Source organism: Macaca mulatta, chromosome 6 (genome assembly GCF_049350105.2).
Source record: "Macaca mulatta isolate MMU2019108-1 chromosome 6, T2T-MMU8v2.0, whole genome shotgun sequence".
Lineage (NCBI taxonomy): Eukaryota > Metazoa > Chordata > Mammalia > Primates > Cercopithecidae > Macaca > Macaca mulatta.
The window spans coordinates 40,439,793-40,460,257 of NC_133411.1; the positions used below are offsets into that span (position 1 = coordinate 40,439,793).

Here is a 20,465-nt window from a genome sequence, read left to right on the forward strand (position 1 = left end):
GTATGAAAAAATGTGCAATCTGACTCAATAAGAGAAAGGCAAATTAAAACCGTGCCGAAATAACTTTTTTTTTTTAAATCTATGAGGTTGACAAATATCAAAAGGTTGGCCTACAGTTGCTGTGGCAAGGCCGTGAGAAACAAGTACTCTCTTACCCTGCTGGTGAAAATGCAAAATAATACAAATGGAGCAATTTTAGCACTGTCACAAAGTGATTAGCTTTTGACTCAGATCACTCTGGGAATTAATCCTCAGGTACACCTAACCACTTACAGAATGATACATAAACAAGGATATTCATTGCAACATTATTTCTAGTTCAAAAGATTGGAAACACCCAAATGTTCATCAGTAAGAATTAATCAGCTATGAGAATGAGGAGGCTCCCTCATACTGACTCAGAAAGTTATCCAGGATATGCCATAAAAAAAAAAAAAAAGGGAAAGTAAAAGATAGTATACATAATATGATTATCATTTGTGAAAGACTGGGAGAGAATAAGATTACATATGAGTCTATGGTTTAAATCTACAAAAGAACTACTGGAAGGATACTCAGAAACTCATATATGTGACAACCTGTAGAGGTAGGATCAGGTGGGAGTGAAGAAGTGTTTTTAAAACACTTTATACATACTTTAATATACTTTACATATAATAACACAAACCTCACAGAAAGTCATGACTGGGGAAAGTAAGATATTCAATGTGTACTGTGTTTTATTTTTGATCTTTGAACCATGTGCATATTTTGTTATTTACCAATTAGAGAGAAAAAGTACTGATAGGTACACTCACAGAGCACTTCCTGTTTACCTGGCGCTGTGTAAGCATGTTGTTTTTGTTATCTCAGGTATTCCTCACAGCGGGACACATTATCTTTCCCACTTAGCAGGTGAGGGACAGGTTTAGAGAAGTTAAAGAATTTAACTTACCGGCGCAGAGCCGGTAAATTGTGGTGCCTGGGATCAAACCCAGGCTGCCTGGCTCCAGAAGCAGTGCTCTGAGCTACTAATCTATGCTCAGGGTGGTTTTTAACATTGATGGTCTACCTTGAGAAACATAAGAGATGATATCCCCCTCATGGCCAGTTCTCATGGGCACATTAATCTTCGTTTAAAAAAAAAAAGAAGAAGAAGAAAAAAGAAAAGAAAAAAACAGTAGTTAGAAATCCCTGACAGGTCTCCAGTAATAATAGGTCACTGTAGCTGTGGCTAAGATGTCCTCAGCCATGGGAGAGCCCTGAAGGCTAGCTGTAATTCCAACCCTTCCTTCCTAAACAAGAAAGATATCAAAGTGAAAGCACAGCAAGGTTATTTTTTTTTAAATACCTGACATTTATTAAGTTCTTACCATGCGCCAGGCACAGATGTCCTAAGTACATTACATGTATATCTATTTAATGTTCACAACAAAAACCTTATTAGATAGATGTTATCATTACCACTGTGATGAGTTGAATTGTGCCTGCCCGCCATCCCTGAAAGGTATGTTGAAGTTCTAAGCCCCAGATAATTATTTGGTCTTAAGTATCAAATAAGATTGGGACCTTATTTGGAAATAGGGTCTTTACAGAGGTAATGAAGTTAAAATGCCATCGTTAGGGTGGGCCCTAATCCAATCTGACTGGTGTCCTTTTAAAAAGGGGACATTTTTATAAAGACACATACAATGGGAAGACGATGTGAAGATGGCCTTGTGATGATAGAGACAGAGACTGAAATGAGAGACCTGAAACCAAAAAACAAAATACAAGGGAGTGCTGGCCACCACCAGAAACTAGAAGGGACCCTTCCCAGAGTATCTGAGGGAGCATGGCCCTGCCAACACCTTGATTTCAGACTTCTAGCCTCCAGAACTGTGAGACAATACATTTATTTTGTTTGAAGCCATCCAGCTTGTGGTGCTTTGTTACGGTAGTCCCGGGACATAAATAAAACCACATCTTACAGATGAGGGAACCCAGGTACAGAGAGGCCAAGCAACCCGCCCAAACTGACACTGGTGGTAAGTAATGGGGCCTCGACCTGAGCCTGGGAAGTCTAGCTTCAGAGGAATGCTTTATTCTGAGGGTAAATTTATATTTTTAAAAGTTATTTTGCAATTTTCAGTTAGCTATTATTCAAACAAATCATCTCACTTCATGACTGAGGGCTCTGAACACTCTGTTTTGACTTCAACCCCTGTCAAAGGGCAAAGCACAGAGCGTTCAGAGCAGGGCAACCCGGGCAAACTCAAGAGGGCATAGCAATGGGAGCCCACGAAGCCAAACCAAACTCAGCCGTGCAGCTGCTGGAGCTGGGGTCCAGCTAAGGGGGCTTTCCGGTTCTCCCTGAAACAGCTGAGTGTGGCCAGGACCCAGGGGGTACGCACTTCAAAGCAATAGAAGCTTCCCCACAGTCTCTCATTTTTGAACAGCAGGAGCCACAATCTAGGAATGTGAGTTGTTTGAATTATTATTACTATTTTTTTTTATCTGAAGACAGGGTCAGGTGAAGTTCAAGAGAGCTAAAGCAACTTGGAGGAACTGCCTTTCCACATTCCTTTTGTGCCCAGATGCCCACCAAACAAAAATATGTCCTGAATGGTACAATGCTTTACAGATAATATGGAAAGAGGAGGGATGAAGGAAAGGTCCGGTCGAGCACTGGATGCAGCGCCCATGTTTGTCTGTCTAGCACCTCTGGGTGCCCCCTCTTGAAAGATGCAGCCCTGTGAATAACCCACTTGGTGAGTGGTGGCCTCCAACTGCAGCCAAGAGGCAGGCGAAGATGTACCGGAGACAGACATCAAAGTTCAAAACAGCATTTGGGTAAACCAAGAGTCAAATGACCAATGGGGAATTGGAAGCAGATTATGGTTATGTCTGAGCAGAGGAACAGGGCCTGGGCAGACGTTCCCCCCAGCCATACTGCTGAAGTGAGGAATATTTCAGTACTTTCACCAGGACAGATCATCCTGTATTGAATTACACAGTTCGATGTCTACTCCGATGACTCCAGGTTGGAAGGAAGGATGCCTCATGTGACCCTAACCTCCACCATTTCTCGGTACAGTGTAGGTGTTCAATAAACACTTATTATCTGGGTGATTTGTTTACTGGGTGACTTGCCATAGGCTTTGCATTCCTGATTAGGATCAGAGAAAAAGGAGAAAAAGTGTCTCCGGTCAAAGCCTGAGTGACAGGTCTGCATCACCACAATTCTGGAATGGAAGAAATATGACCTAAATCCCAAATGGCCCTAAACAAAATGCATGCCTCTGAACACAACTCAGGATGTCAAGGAAAAGAAACAAAATAGTTAACCTTTGCCTAAAGTGGAGGCAAAAGGGTGATGTATCCAAATGTTAAAGGGGTCAGACATTGAGGCAGAGTGAGGGAAAGATTAATTTCCTTAATTTTAAACTTCTTAGACATCAGGCACTAATAAACCCAGGTTTATCACACATTGGTGAAAACAAGCTTTATTTTATAATTCCAAATATTTAAAGAATACCTCAATCTTAACATTTGAGTGTCTGTTGAAAATAAATACCCAGAAACAGCAGCAGATTTCCATAGAAAACTTGCAAAGATGCACCCTATATATTTTCTTATCTTTTTTCAAAGTTTAAATGCTAGGGCTCTGTATATTGCAATGTGGATTAACATTGTTATGTACTTTGCTGCTAAAAAGACCTTGAAATGCTAATCCTACAGGAAACTTCCAGAGACAAGCAGAAAAGTAACTGACTCACCTGGGCGTGTACTCTGCTGTGAGGACGCTTATTTCTAAAATGCAGATTGCAGCTGCAAAGCTCCAGCAGGCTGACATGCTGCTCTTGCTGGGTGGCTGCGAGTGGGGTGGCAGAGCAGGTCGGGTAAGGCATTTATTTGCAAAGGGCCAGAGGACAGGGAACAAGTATTGTTTGTCTGCATTCAGGGTTTTTGTCAATTTGGGTGGCCTGGGTACTGAAGTCCAACCAAAGGAGAATCATTTTGTAATTCTTGGCCTCCTGTTTTCTCATATTGACAAATAGATGTAGGGCAATGGGCCTGTGAATGCTGAAGTCCCTAAGATGGGCAGCAGTCCTGGGTGAAAATGGAAACAAAGGCTGGGCACGGTGGCTCATGCCTGTAATCCCAGCACATTGGGAGGCTGAGGTGGGTGGATCACCTGACGTCAGGAGTTCGAGACCAGCCTGGCCAACATGGTGAAACCCCATCTCTACTAAAAATACAAAAAATTAGCCAGGCATGGTGGTGGGCTCCTGTAATCCCAGCTACTCTGGAGGCTGAGGCAGAAGGATCGCTTGAACCTGGGAGGCAGAGGTTGCGGTGAGCCGAGGTGGGGCCACTGAACTCCAGTCTGGGCAACAAGAGCAAAATTCTGGCAAAAAAAACAAACAAAAAACAAACAAACCAAAAAAACCCCAGAAACAAAAATGAAGAACCCCCAGCAGTTCTTATTTTGCAAGACTGGAGGGGTTGGGTGGAAGATGAGGGAGTATGCAATTTTGGGGGAAAAAAAGCCTGTGGATGCTTCTCATAGAGGCATAAAGTCAAAGTTAGTAAAGAACTGCACTTAATGGAAAGGATGGCACAGACGTAGATGCTTCTTTTTTTTTTTTCTTTTTTTTTTTTTTTTTTCTTTTTTAAATCTGCAAATGGGCTGTGTGGGTTATTTCCATGTGAGCAAATGCATTTATAATCCTGGCTTTCCTTATAGGCAGAGTGGAACATTTTGAAGAATGAGATGTAAACTCCCGAAGGCATTAAGGGCATCCACCAGAAAGACTGGTCTCCTTATCTCAGCATCACACATGTCAACAAGATAGAATCTGAGATAGAAAACTTGTTCCTGCCCATGAAAAAGAATTTCCCCCTCACATTTCACGCTTCCCAGCACTTGTGGGAAGAGCAGTGCATTTTTGGGAACATCAGAGAATGTGAACATCACAACTGCTCTTAAAGCATTGACTGCAAAAATAGAATGACCTGGGGACTCTTGAGAACAGTAGTGATGGCTGCCCGCTGTCCGCTCAGCTCTAAGTTGATTGACTTGTGATGACACTCTGCATCCATGCTTTCGAAATCACGCTTTTGTGGTTCATTCTAACGTGTAGCCAGGGTTGAGATTGAGGATGACTACCTTGAGAAGAAGGACATCAGACATCTCTGGATATAGTTCTTAAAGGGACTTCATCAGTATTGTTATTACCTATAGGTAAATTTCAAACATTAGCACATATAAAGACCTGCAAAACAAGGGGTGGGGTTGAGGGAAGACAGAATATACAGCTATTTTGTCCAATACTGCCTTACCTTTTCCACTGATGTTCCTACCTGGGGTAAAATGTATCTACTTTCACCTACTTTCTTGGCCCCTCTCCTTTTTATGCAGAGAATTTGAGGTCTTTAATGGGACTGATCTCACTTCTTCCTGAGCTTGCTGTGGAGTGTAGGCCATGCAGAACTGCCAAGTAACAAGATGATTCGAATGGATGCCACAACTCTTGTAACTATGTCATGGGATGAGTCCATGCCTGAAAGACACTTCCTGTGAGTCCTGGCTAGTAACAGATGGGCTACATTTGGAAACAGTACAAATCTGTCAAATATGCTGTAGCAGGGCAGGCGCAGTGGTGCACCCCTATAATCCCAGCACTTTGGGAGGTAGACACGGGTGGATCACTTGAGGCCAGGAGTTTGAGACCAGCCTGGTCAACATGGTGAAACTTCATCTCTACTGAAAATACAAAAATTAGCCAGGTGGGGTGGTGTGCTCCGGTAATCCCAGCTACTTGGGAGGCTGAAACATGAAAATTGCTTGATCCCGGGAGTCAAAATTTGCAGTAAGCCAAGAGGGCACCACTGCACTCCAGCCTGGACAACAGAGTGAGACTCTGTCTCAAAAAAAGAAAAATGCTGTAGCAATGTTGAGGGCTCTTATGAGGCCTCTCTGGACCCTATCAAGTTACTTACGGAAATAAAGACAGAAAAGCAGTCAGAATGGGATGCTTTATACTAACTAGATTTGATGCTAATTGATTAGAAATTGTGATGATTAGACTTGATAAGTTGATGTGACTGGAGATTGACAAATCACCTGTCTCTTTGGAGACTAAATCAATGGAAGGGGGATGAGGGAGAGAGTGGATATTTTTTGCTGACTAGTTTGAATAGGGGGCTTTTCTGAATTGCTCAGTTGTATTTATTTTATCACCATAGTTCAGGTTAAATGTAATGTAGAAAAATAATGAGAGCAGTAAAGTATACTAATAGCATATTAACTATATATTATATATTGGCAATATATAATGTATTAGTCCGTTTTCACGCTGCTACAAAGATACTACCTGACTGGCACAATGGCTCACGCCTATAATCCCAGCACTTCGGGAGACCCAGGTGGGCAAATCACCTAAGGTCGGGTGTTCGAGACCAGCCTGGCCAACATGGTGAAACCCTGTCTCTATCAAAAATACAAAAAAATTAGCCAGGCATGGTGGTGGGTGACTGTAATCCCAGCTGCTTGGGAGACTGAGGCAAGAGAATTGCTTGAACCCAGAGTCGGAGGTTGCAGTGAGCTGAGACTGCACCACTGTACTCCAGCCTTGGTGACAGAGTAGGACTCTGTCTCAAAAAAAAAAAGAAAAAAAAAAAAGATACCACCCGAGACTGGGTAATTTACAAACAAAAGTGGTTGAATTGACTCACAGTTCTGCATGGCTAGGGATGCCTCAGGAAACTTACAGCCATGGTGGAAGGTGAAAGGAAAGCAAGGCATGTCTTAAATGGCACATTAGGAGAGAGCAAGAGTGAGGAAGTGCCATACTTTAAAACCATTAGCTGGCTGGGCATGGTGGCTCACGCCTGTAATCTCAGCACTTTGGGAGGCCGAGGCGGGTGAATCACCTGAGGTCAGGATTCAAGACCAGCCTGGCCAACATGGTGAAACCCTGTCTCTACTAAAAATACAAAAATTAGCTGCGCGTGGTGGCAGGCGCCTGTAATCTCAGTTACTCGGGAGGCTGAGGCAGGAGAATTGCTTGAACCCAGGAGGCGGAGGTTGCAGTAAGCCGAGATCGCGCTGTCACACTCCAGCCTGGGAGACAAGAGCGAGATTTCGTCTCAAAAACAAACCATTAGCTCTCATGAGAATTCACTCACTATCACAAAAACAGCACAGGAGAAACTGTCCCCTTGATCCAATCACCTCCCACCAGGTCACTCCCTCAACATGTGGGGATTACAATTTGAGATGAGATTTGAGTGAGGACACAGAGCCAAATTATATTATATATTACATTTTATAAATTATATAATTATAATATATAGTATGTAATAATATATTACATACTATAATGCATACTTATATATTCTATATATTATATAAATATATAAAATATATGAATAATATGCTTTACATTTTTATAATGCTTTTAACTCTTTCTTGTCCTTAACATTTATCATGTGTCTGACATGATTTGAAATGAGGCTTATGTTTCTGTGTGTATGTCACAGAAATAAAGCATCATCATGCGTTAGACTAGAGCAGTGAACATAATAACATTTTCATTTGTAGAACACTTACAGGCTTCCAAATTACAAAATAAATGTTTATTGAACTTCTAATATGTGTCAGGCCATATATACATATATATGCATTTCATTTAGTCCTCAAAATAACCTGTTTTACAGCTGAGGGAATGGAGACACATTGAGATTACATCATTTGTCCAGCATCAGCCAGGGATGAGTAACTGCAAATTTGTACTTGCTATATCTGGCTCCACATCTCAGGCTTTTCCTACCTTGCTATCACTATTGTTATTATTTTAACTATGTCATGTTGCTTATAGGGTGCTTTACTATAAAATTTCTTACTGAGTCCTGTCAACTCCATAGAAGGTAAGCTTTTATTCTAGTCTCACAGATGAGGCTCAGAGAAATACCTGCAAGGCTACACACACAGAAGAAGCAGGGGTGAGATTTGAACAAACCATGTCTTTAAACTCTGATTTCAGGATTTTCCACTCTGCCGAGGGTTTTCACCAATCAGTTGCCCTTTGTTTTCTTCTTAGTTTCAATTTTCTTGGGAACTTTGTGATAGTGAACTAAGTTTTTTGCTTAATAATACTTTTCCCAGTTTTTAAGGCAGACACAGGCATATGTACATTAAAACTCTGACCTGCAGGCAGAAACACTTAATTTTTACTGATTTGATATAAATGTCTTGAGGGTCATTTCCATTTGGCTCTTTTATAGTGATGGAAACTGTTTCTTGAAAGTCATTTAGCAGTAAGTAAAGGGATCTTAGTGTACATTCCATAGCTGTTTCTTTCCGACTGTCCAAAGATCCACAGGTCTCGCAATACCACAGTGAAATTTTAGGGCTTCCACTTACAACATGTGTAGTCAGTGGAGATACCTAGACTCATTGAATAGAGAGAACTTGGAGATCACCGTCAATTGCATGTTTTAGGTGTGTCATATTTGCTGTTATGCCCCTCACATCTAGCATTGCGTCTAGCACATTTATGAATTACAAGCACTAATAGATGAATGAATGAATGCAGATTGGGAAAATAACATCCTTGTTCTTAAGGTCGAATGGTTAGGGCAGGGGAAGCATCAGAGCCCAGCTCTCTTCCTTGCTGGTCCTGTGCCATTTTCCTTCTAGCACTTTCAGATGAGCTCTTTTATAATGAAGGAGGAAAGAACAAATTTCTCTACTGAGTGGTTCTGAAGCTCTTTGTGAAGTTCAGTCGAGGTGATGTAAGTCTGGCTGTCCCTTTACAGTAATAAGGATTCCTGTGGCTTAGATCTGTTTACCATCACATAGAACTATGTAGGGCACACTTGATTACATTATAGCATTTCATTTTAAAGGAAGACTCAGCACAATCCTCTTCTCTTTTGAGGTTCTCAGTGTCTGTCTATGCCATGTCCTACCCTTTTGTTCACCAATACTCTTGACTATTTGTATGACTCCCTCCCCACTCAGTCTCCAGCCTCTTCTCCAGTCATTTCAGCATTTTCATGGGTGTCTCTCTGCCCTCCTCTTTTCTGATTTTGCCAACTCTATCAATATTTATCTTAATTCCATTCAGCCCTCTGCTATACCCCATTTCTATGGTGATCAATTAGTCTAAGTAGGTACAAGTGGAGGCAGCATCAGACACACCCCAGAAGCATCCTCCACTCAATTCCAGTCCAGTCAGGTTACCCTGTAACTTTTAGAGCAGTAATGATTCTGCTTTCTTATAAGTAAGATAAAATAATGATTGAAATCAACCAAGTGAATAAAGAGTTGAGAGAAAATTCCACAACCAATATCACAAGGAAAACTTAGTCATAAAGAATTTCAGAGTTGGGCTTTTTTTTTTTTCCTTCCATTTTTAACAACCTCATCTTTCATCTCTGCAGAAGGCCAGCTTCTTTGTCACTGAGCAGCCCACACCATGGTCTTGCTGGAGACAAGCACTTGTATGATTTCAGTACGTGGTAGAGGTTTAGTAATTACATACAGGACACAATTTCAAGCAAGGGCAAATGAGGGGCTTGGCCACTCATCAGGTGAGATGACAAATGGCTGGCCCTTGTCCATCAGCATTGCTATAATTACGACGTGTTAACAGAGCTGCTGCCAGTACATAGCCTTGTACATGTCCCTGTTGGTCATATCAGCCTAGAACATGAGTTTTAATTATTTTTAGCAGAAGGGAATTAGCTCAAAACATATCATTTCCCAGCAATAATTATTTGTTTTGTTATTTAGCAACCTCCTCAAATGGTAATAGCTTAAATATTTACCAGGGGCTTTGGGGCAGCTCCCATCTTTTCCTGGATTTTGTATTAAACCTATTCCGGGAATATGGGTCAGAGTCCTCACTCATCAGGTTATTCCACGGCCAACCAAACTCCTGAGTTAGCTACATCCTCTGTTCCCCCCGCCCCCTGCCTTTTTTTTTTTTTTTTTTTTTTTGCTTCCACCTCAGGAAAGACACAAAATTACCCTCTGGCTCTCTCTAGACACCACAGTTAATATTTTGATGGTAAAGTCTGAGATCAATGGATGAAAGGATCTCTCTACTACAACACACACTGTTATAATAAAATACTGTGAAAAACACTCCCTTAAGAGTTGGGGTAGAGTGCAGCTTTTTTTAAAGCATGGATGCCAGTCTTGCCTGAGTAAGACTTACACCAACAGATCCCACCTCAAAGGATTATGAATGGCATCAATGGAATAACGTTATCTTGCATAAATGGTAAAGTACTTCACAGATGCAAGATTATCTTGGGAAAGTCTATACCTCAGCCCTTTGTATTGCTTTTATGTGAGAAATTTAGGGGTATGCTGGCTGTTAAAGTTCAGCTTTTAGCTTAGATATATTTGATATGTAAAGGAAACTCTCTTTCCAAGATAATAGGGTCACCATGAAAAGCGGAACTTCTGGCACACAGGTGTGAATACCACTGCTTATTAAATAAATTAGTTATCCCTTGGTATCTGTGGAGGATTAGTTCCTGCAGATACCAAAATCTGTGGATACTCAGGTCCCTCATATAAAATGGCATATAACCTAGGTACATTTTCTCATACACTTCAAATTATTTATAGATTACTTATAATAACTAATATAAATGCTGTGTAAATAGTTGTTATACTGGATTGTTTTTATTTGTATTATTTTAATTGCTGCATTATTTTTATTTTATTGTATTTTCGATTCACATGCTTTCCAGCTGTGGCTGGTTGAATCTGCAGATGCGAAATCTGAGGTTAGGCGAGCCGACTGTATAAGGAACAGGTGTGTTTCCACTTTGCAGGGACACTTCAGTAACTGCCGCTCTCTGCTTGATCAACAGTAGTTCGTACTGCACTGAAAGGAATGTCCTCCTCTTGTACACACCAGCAAGTTAACCTCTGGCAAGATCTCACAGATTAAGCCACGTGGAGATAACACACAGGCTCAACGGGTTAGACGCACTGCAGAGCACCTGGATAAGCTAGATAATTTGTGCAACATGTTCTTATCAGCAGCCTTCTCTAGCTCATCTGTGGCTTACTTTCAGTTCTCCTGGAACCTGCTTTTGTATGGAGTGTATTTCTACTCCACCTCACTATTGTTAGAAAGAGATCAAATGTTTCGGTCAAGGAGAAAGGTAAGGCAGAAATAAGGAACATTCCAAAATATTATACACCGATAATCCTTCCCCAAAATGTTGTCTTATTCCTCAGAGAAGTTAGGTTTAACACCAAGACTTCTACATCCAAGCAAAGCCCACCTTGGGATTCTCTTTCTTGTAGTGGCAGGTCTTTTTAAAATGAATGAGCACCTTGAACTTTTATACTAGGTGAGAGAGTTTAAGAGTGTCCTAATGCTAAAAACATCTGTTCATCAGCCCGCTCATCTCATGCAACAGCTCTCCAGAGGGGCCTATGCCAGCCTAGAGCAGTCCACACAGTTGTGTCTTGGTGAGGTCAAACATGACTGAATAAAAAACAAGAGGCAGCCAAGGGTAAAAGGCATGAACCAATAGTGCACTAATGAGTGATTTTATAGTGGATGTCAGCTGAGGTTGTTCTGGTACAGGTCTACTAGTCTTCCTTACACTCCCAGAAAGGGAGTGTGTGTAGGTTTGAGACAGAAGAAGGTGCTGAAATAGATCAGATGGTAATTTACCCATGGTCCTATTTCATGGATTTCCACTTTCTCTTCATTGTTGTGACAATCCAGAATGTATTATAGCTAACATTTTCTCCACTTCAGACTGGTTTATAGCTTGCCTCTAATATCAACTCAAAGCAGGTAGAATAAACCGATGGTACCACATGATATTCTGCCACTCCAGTTTATTGAATGAGTAAATTTATAGCTTTATTTGCATACAGAAAAGTGCATGAGAAAATAAGTATGTACAAAACAGTTATGTGGCTGATCATGACTTTCAAAAATTGAACTACCTAGAAATAGTTACCTCCAGTTTACCACATTTAGGTATTTGGACATTTAAAGTACTATTTCAAGTCTGTGTTTATAGTGACTGAGTAGGAAGCTGATAGAAAATTATGCCATATATGATCAGCTATTACCATTAAACATAAAACCACAGGACTTTCTACTTGGGGCTAGTCAATAGAGGGTCATGTGGCCACTGTCTTGTTTAGCTTCTGAGCATCACCCTCTTCTTCCCCCTCAAGGTAACATTGGATGTGGTTGATGAACTCCCACAAGAACCTGAGCATTAAGGGTCAAGAGACAACATTAAAAACCCAACATAAACAAAACAAAACAAACTTATTTTGACAAGAATAAACCCTTCAGAACTGTGCTCACAACAGGACTGAAAATGAACTGGGAACGTTTCCAAGCTACGAGGAGAAAAATATTGTAGACATTAGATTTTCAATGGTGACCCCAAACATGTGTTCAACTTTTTCCTCCCCACTTATCTTCCTACTAACGATGATGAGATTGTGGCTGCAAGAAGGTTTTCCAGTTACTTGTTAAAGGCCTAGCACGACCCCAAATAAGCACCTAATGTGTTTGGCACAATCACATTTAGCTGATATGTTGCTCTGCAAAATAGAGTCCTTTGTTGCTGAGTTGAGTTCAATTTCTCTTGAACATTAACTGCTCTTCTGGAACTTCAGCTCAAGAGAAAGGCCTCCTCTTCCACAGGAAGGATATAGGTTGTGCCCATTTGCAATTCTAGTTCTTGGGACTAGCAATTACCAAGAATGAAGAGAGGCTCCAGAGCTGTCTGTGAATCATTAGTTTTTTTTTTTTTTTTTTTTTTTTTTTGCCCTGTGAAAATCTCTGTTGCTTGTGAAAGAGTGGTAATGCTACTTGAACCCAGGAGCAAAACTGACTGAAAAAAGAATCAGGAAGAAAACGAGAGGAGAGATGAATAATGCTCTTCCCTCATTTGCAATGGCTAGCAGGAGATGGGAAAAAAGGACAATCTTGGCCTTGGGAGAAATTGATCTTCAGAAAGAAGAGAAGCTATCTTTTTAAAAAGGTCCTTCAGTGGTTAGATTCCAAAGTGTCTAAGGAGAAGTTGTAGTTGCTTCAATTGTACTTTAGAAATTCTCTGTAACTGACAGTCTAAAGCAAGATTTCTTTTAAGAAGGTGCCTTGTTCTACTATAACCTTTAGGTTTTATGCTCTGAAACAGAACCCCCGAACAACTTTGAACAATAAGGATTTGAAAATTTATTCAAAACACTATGAGATGAAGGGATGTGGTGGCTGCGTCTCCCAACCAGAGGGTAGAAGGCAGGTGTTCTAGAATGTTCCAGGGACACAATAGGCAGGGTTCAGTAGGAAAATTACTGTACTTCATTTACACTTAAGCTAGAGAGTTTAGGATCTTAATTTAATTAAAGCCATAGATTCAGTTTAGCTTTAACCTAGACAGAAAGTGAAAAGCATTTTACAGGTAGAAGAGGCAACGAGAAATAAGGCAACAGATAATATGTCAAAGCTGGAACAAAGGCAGAAATCAGGGCATGTCTGGCTATCAGCTTTGTTTTTGACTACTAAGGCCAACCTTTTTATTCCTCCGGATGGTCTGCAGACCAAGTTCCTAGAGAGGTATGGAGAAGAAAGAAACCTGTGGTTAGAATTTTTGAACTGAATATCAATGTATTAAATATCAAGTCATTATTAAAGATGTCAGTAATAGTATCTCCTAGGGCTGATGTGAGGATTGACGAAGATGATAAATGTAGAGCATCTAATAAAATGATTAGCACAAGTGCTCAACAATGTGAGTTATTTTATCCCATGAGAGTTCCCCTTACCCAATCTATTGATGTAGCAGGTTGACCTAACTATCCTTCCTTCATGACCTAAAGAAGAAAGGACTGCCAAAGAGAAGTCTAGTTCATTCAATTTAGTCCATACAATCCATCTTGACTCCGAGTGTTGTTTACTCCTTCCATAGGTTTGGGTGTATCTCCCCTTGAGTGGAAGGTGAGAATGAGTCTCTAGTAAGACTTCTAGCTCTTAAATATCTACTCTACTGCGTTATTACCTTTAGAATCACCTGCACTCTTGTTAAAATGAAGCATTTCCTTGGCACCAAAGAGAAATTCCTTAGGGCTGCGGTAGGACCCAGGAATTTGCATTTTTAATGATTTACCCAGTTCTCTGAAGCAGTTTATGGAAAGGTACTATAGGAAACACAGACATTGTAGAACTGGAGTTGAGGGAAAATGATCCAAATGCCTATAAGCTCAATCTTATTGTTCTTACCACATTTAAGATATTTATCTATTAAAAATAATTACATTCTAGATGGGCCAAATCATAGTTTAGTAGTCCTGTTTGGATGAGACAAGATTGGAAAAAAAAGGGTTTTGTTTTTTTTTTTTTCATTATTCCTATTGTTCTACCCCTAGCAGCTGCCCTACCTGCTCTAAAATGGGGAGCACCTTCTTTTCCCTACTAAATTCAGTCTTTTGAGATGAGAACAAAGTTGCTGTCACCTTCTGTTGAGAAAGAGTTACACTGAGCCCTTCCAGGGTTTCAGCTGAGGGTGATTCAACCTAATCACTTTCTAAGATTAAGTAGAATCTTAGACAGAAGAATCAACCTTCAGACTCATTTTGAGCTCCTACTGCCTATGAAGGAGATCTTTAACAGTTGTTAAAACTTTTAGATTTAATACCATCAAGAGGAGTAATGATCATAATCTGTTTTGCTGACTTGTACGGTGGCTTCAGAAGATCTTCAGAATCTGAACCCTTTATAGGAAACCAAATTATTACTAGGTTGTTTTGCAATCACTTCAATATGAAAGTTAAAAGGTTAGAAACCTGTGATGTGTTGTTTTGAGTTTTACTTCCCACACAGAACTGAAAAACCAAAAATGGGATAAGATAAAAATCCACATCCCCAAGGGTTTATTACTAATTTTTGATGTGTTTAGGAATTCTATTCTTAAGTGCCCAGCCTAGTCATTATTGAATGATCTAAGTATAGATTTCCATGTTGATTATTCTTAAATTATAGATATTTACCCTCTTTCCAATTCTAAAATTAAAATTTCACTCTTTACTCCATGTCACCCTTTCTCACAAAAACCCCTGAGATAGACTTATTAGGATCTTCTACTTACAGAATTTAGGCAAAAGGATTTCCAAATGGATCCCTATATATCTCAGAAGATACAGGTTGAGGAGAAGCCACCTAAGAAGATAAATCATCTAGTCAATAAATACAGTTACAGTCATAAGAAAAAAAATTTACAATGAAGACTTCCAAAATTCTTTTAAAACTCGCTTAGGCCATAGGCCAATCAGCCAATCAAACATTATACGGGGCTTACAGTGATTTGTTTCCATCTGCTTGCACGTGGCAGTGTATATTATTTACGTGAAAATCAAGGTTCAGATGCATTTCATTTGCCTCCCCCAAATGGGAAGTATTATTTTTATAAACTATAGAAATATTATTGGAAAATTAAGAACTTACATTTTTGAAAGGTTTTCAAGATGGTATTTTGGCTCAATTTTCTCCCGAAATGCTTTCATGGGTCAGGTTAAGTGAGATATGAAGAATGTTTTCTATGTGATATTATTTCTCAAATTCAGAAGATAATAGTTCTTGTGCAAATAATCCTTCTCCAGTTTACATCAATGTTTATACTGTGAAGGTTCTTGGTGACAAATCTTAGCCAAACATGTTTTACCATCAAAAAGTTATTATAGCCAGGTGCGGTGGCTCATGACTGTAATCCCAGCACTGAGGGAGGCCAAGGCAGATGGATCACTTGAGGTCAGGAGTTTGAGACCAGCCTGGCCAACATGGCGAGACCCCATCTCTACAAAAAAAATACAAAAATTAGCCAGGTGTGGTGGCATGTGCCTATAGTCCCAGCTACTCAGGAGGTTGAGTCAGGAGAATTGCTTGAACCCAGGAGGTGGAGGTCGCAGTGAGCTGAGATTGCACCACTGCACTCCAGCCTGGCCGACAGAGGAAGACTGTCTCAAAAAAAAAAAAAAGCTATTATAAAAGCAAGGTTAATTCAGGAGGCCAGAGCTCTATGTGGCATGTACTTTGGAGAACAGCTTCTAGTGGTTGATACTTACAGAGGCTTGTGATGAACCAAAAGAGTCTTTAAAGAAAGGGTTCTCAAATGCATTGTCAGCAGATTTGGTAACTGGCAGGGAAACTTGTCTGGGTGCTGGCTTTGGTGGTTCTAGAAGGCAAAAAATCCAGGCAATCAGTAGACAAGCTTTCCCCAAATACAGGCCAGTCCCTGAGTCAGCTTATCTTTGAAATTTAGTTCCATACTTTTGAAATTTACATCAGTGGAACAAAAATCAACACCAAATACTAGGTATCCCAATAATTATTATCCCTCTCAGAAGAGAAAGCTATGCATATTTATCTGAAGTGGAAGAGATTCAGAATCCCCTCACTTAAAGCTTTGGAACATGGATGACGCCTTATTATACAGCCCTCCAAGAGCCACCAGTCATCACATTTCAATAGCTCATGGCAGCCCTCTTAAGATTTATCACTAGAGGGCAGCATTGGATCAGTCCTCAGAAATGACTAAGGTAAACAGTTATCACCAAAAGGTAAATGGTTAAGTTGTCTCCATAACCCTTGATTGCCAACAGAAGCAAAAGCAAGGCTATTGATGGGTGGGAGAGGGTTCATTTGGGGGACTCATTTAGGTTCATGTGGCAGTGGAGATAGTTGTTGGAACAGTAGGCAGAGTGGTGAGTGGCTTACCATTGATCTTATTCAATAGTTGATTAGCATCAAAGTCATCATGGTCTGCATTCTCCTGAGGAATGCCAACTTTGCTGTTGAAATAACTGGAAAAGGCACTCGAAGTCCCAGAAGGAGTCTGCTCTCCCTTCCGGGCAGGCACAGCAGGTGGCTGCCGCAGTTGGAAATCCTTAAACATTTCTTTCACATCCTTGATCTCTTTATCCCCAAGTGGGTCTAAGGCAGTGAAGGCATCACTGGAGATGTCCTTGGGAGGGCCAGCTCTGGGAGGTGGCTGAGGAGGAGTGGCCAGGAGAGAAGAGTGCATGGACTGGGGCTGAGTGGACACAGCAGGAGCTGGAAAAATATTGCTCTGAAAAGGATTCCCCAAAGGGCTTGTTGTTGACCAAGCATTGGGTGCCGCAGATGCAGAAGGGCCCCAGACAACAGGCATTGGAGGGGGAGTTGAGGCTGCAAAGGGTGAAGGCTGATTCCAACCTGGAACAGCTGGACTTGTACCAAAAATGACAGGCTGACCAAAACCTGAAGGTTGACCACCCATCATGGCTCCCGGAACAATTGAAGGGGACTGATTGAAGACTAAAGATGCTGTGTTCCATGGTCCTGCCTGAGGGAGTGTGACAGTTACACCACCTGAAGTAAGAGGAAGAAAAATACTTATCAGGAGCCAAGCTTGAAGAAGATTCTTGAATTTCAGAGAGCATAACTCTCTGGGAAGTCTCGATGCAGCTAACACCTCCACTGAGTCCTGAGGCTGATGTGGGAAGAAGAAAGACTCTGAGCGATTAATCACTGTAAAAGTTAGCCAGCTAATCTATATAGTGAGCATTCAAATGCTGGTTGCATTTTGAGGCCCATGTTCTTCCTACCATGTCTTTTTAACTTTCCTCATTAGAGGTACCTACTCATCAAAAAAATAAGCCTTTATCATACAGACACTAGTTGTCTGATACATCACAAACAACTAGAACAGAGCCTGTTAATAGCAGGGACTTATTTGTTAAGTGAATATATTTTTATGCACAAACCATGCTGATTATGATGTAGTTAATTAAGATAATCCATTGGACTCTCTGAGTCATGGATTTGATCTTTTCATTTGGCAACTGGCTCATGTCTGGAGTCTTATGGAAACCAGCGGTCACACATGTGCAGAAGATCTCAACATGCTTGCATCCTGAAGAAACCATTTCAAAGTTTCTCCACTTTTTAATGCTGCCAACGCTGATACAGCTATATACATAAAGGGAAGATAAAGTTTGGCCGATGCCAAGGGAGTTTTAGGTGTTTATATATAAAAATGGAGGAAACGATATTATCCTAGGAGGACTGAAACCTACTTGCTTTGAGCGTTGGAGCATGGCATTCTTTAGTTATGAAAGTTTTCTTCAGACCTGGGTTAGGGATGTTACATTTCCAAGAGGGAATACTTTGAAAATGGTGTTTAGGAGTGATGGAGCACGAGATTCTATCTTTGAGCTTCTTAGTCTGAGACATTGGTATTACCTGACTCCATTTTCATCAAGCACGCTGGCCATCTGGCCATGGGCACACATGGTATATTCACAGAGAGTGGTGGGTTTCAGAACAGGACATTTCACTTAATCAGCATGCTTTTTGGAGGTGAGGAAACTGGGTGCAAGGATATTAATTAAAATTCAGAAGGTCATGGTCTGGTGTAGAGACTGAAAATCAGGCGCACTGGCTCGAAATCCAACACCCCATTCTCCTGTTCTGCCTACTTGGCAGCAAGACATGGGGCAATTTTAATTTTCAAATGCTATGTTAATTCAAACACTTATTTCACAGATACAGAAATCAGACTTCATTCTCACTGAAGAGTATACCCTTTCATAACAAATGAAGAGAAAGTTCTCTTTTATTCTACAATACAGGCTCTAAAAATGGGTTTAGTTTGAACAAAGTTATTGCTCATATTTTAAAACACGCTCAGTTAAATTGTATTAACGGAAGCCAGATCATTCACTAATAATTTCCACCAGTTAGATGTGCAAAAAGGAAGGTAGAATTTTGTCATCTTTCATGTTGGATAACTTGTCTTCACTTAGGAAAATATCGTATTAGTGAGAATGGTATTCGTAAAAGAGAAAAATATTAGGGCTGGGGGCAGTGGCTTACTCCTGTAAACCCAGCACTTTGGGAGGCCAAAGTGGGAGGATCACTTGAGCCCAGGAGTTCAGAACCAATCTAGCTAACTTGGAGAAACCCTGTCTCTACTAAAAATACAAAAATTAGCTGAGTGTGGTGGTGCACGCCTGTAATCCCAGCTACTAGAGATGCTGAGGCACAAGAATGGCTTAAACGTGGGAGACAGAGGTTGCAGTGAGCTGAGACAGCACTGCTGCACTCCAGCCTGGGTGACAGAGTGAGACTCTGTCTCAAAAAAAAAAAAAAAAAAAAAAAAAAAAAAAAAAAAGAGAGAGAGAGAGGGAAATATTACATTTGCCAGGAATTCAAGGCTTTCTCAGTATATACTTATACCAGTCTTCATTCCTACCCACCAAATTCCCCACATTGTGTTTCAACACATTTAAGGCCCAGCTGGACAAAGTAGGGGCAAGGACTAAGGAAAAAGGGGACATGGGTATAGAACATTAATTTTATTACCTTCTGAAGCTAGATTAAAATACAAGCAAGTTGAAACTGAGGGCTCAGCTTTCTACAATACCCTCTCCCCACCCCCCAGATCTCCAGGGGAGACAGTCCCCCAGCTGGGTCTAGCGGAAGCCAGACCTACAACCTTCCATGGTTTGGCTGAGGATCCCTGCTAGTGGACAGGGACTATACTGTAGAGCTCAGTTTGAGTCCCATGTCCAAACTTGGAACAATCATCAGTATTCTGCAGTTGTATACCCCAAGGCCTCCACAGGGGCACCTAGCCAAAAAGCTTCACTTCGTCTGAATAAATAAACAGTTATAGGGTCCAGCTGTATTTTCAGGCTGACTTGTTAAATATTGGCTGCAAAAATTCTTAAGGGCATTGATATTAGATACAAAGCTCTGTGATGTGATCTCGCTGCAGACATTGCATTGCAAGTACTCTGGTCTTCTGTGAAGGAAGGTACCAACCAGCTCCACTTGGGGGTGCAGGGAAAAGAGCAACGCAGAAAAGGAGAAGCCCCCAAGAGACATGAAGTCTTTAGAGAGAGCCTCTTGATGGGGTAAATGCGAACAGAGACCTGGGACAAGCTGGCTTTTCATACCCTCACTGATTTCAGCCACTCAGCAGTTGAGTAACAGTCCTCCTCTGGCCACCCTATTCTAGATATGATTAAACAGACTTCTTGTAAAAGAACCAAAATATTTTCCTTTGTAGGAAAACAACAGAGACAGAGAGGAAAACAAAACAAAACAAAAGAAGGATCCTGATGACTGACTGCAGGAGGCAGAGAAAGCCAGGATCCCTGGTCAGATTTTATCAAAGGAGAGGAGAGTCCTTCCTCATCTACAGTCCTCCACCTCCCAAGCCAGAGTCCATTTGGAGTTTGTAGACGTGCCAAGAGCAGAAAAATAAAGAGTCCACAGCAGGACAGCAAAAACTATTATCAGGGTTTCTGAAAACTGTACCATGGAGTCTGAAAAGAAGTATAGGCTATGGACAAAGAATAGCAAGGCTAGCCCTCAGTCAAATGGACTTTCCCACTGTCCTACCATAGAGTGATCAGCAGCTCACACAAGCTAATGACACATTTAGGAATTAAG

At 40.9% G+C, this 20,465-nt stretch overlaps 2 protein-coding genes across 7 annotated transcripts in view; both read right to left on the minus strand.

Moving 5' to 3' along the window:
* The window catches only part of C9 (complement C9), an 83,431-nt gene extending 79,446 nt beyond the window's left edge, over window positions 1-3,985 (minus strand). Inside the window, exon 1 of the mRNA XM_001084671.5 lies at window positions 3,738-3,985. Coding sequence (XP_001084671.3) covers window positions 3,738-3,814 — 77 coding nt within the window. The 5' untranslated portion in view covers window positions 3,815-3,985. The remainder of the gene's footprint in view (window positions 1-3,737) is intronic.
* Window positions 3,986-13,184: 9,199 nt separating this feature from the next.
* DAB2 (DAB adaptor protein 2) overlaps window positions 13,185-20,465 on the minus strand; it is a 74,237-nt gene continuing 66,956 nt past the window's right edge. For 5 of the 6 annotated variants that reach the window (XM_078004686.1, XM_078004684.1, XM_015139945.3 and 2 more), the window contains 4 exons: window positions 16,743-17,375; window positions 16,091-16,200; window positions 15,118-15,188; window positions 13,185-13,581 (listed from right to left, as the gene is read on the minus strand). In XM_078004686.1, coding sequence (XP_077860812.1) covers window positions 15,123-15,188; window positions 16,091-16,200; window positions 16,743-17,375 — 809 coding nt within the window. In that variant the 3' untranslated portion in view covers window positions 13,185-13,581; window positions 15,118-15,122. Of the gene's footprint in view, window positions 13,582-15,117; window positions 15,189-15,440; window positions 15,823-16,090; window positions 16,201-16,742; window positions 17,376-20,465 lie in introns of those variants that run through there. The other variant, XM_078004685.1, reaches the window with a different exon arrangement.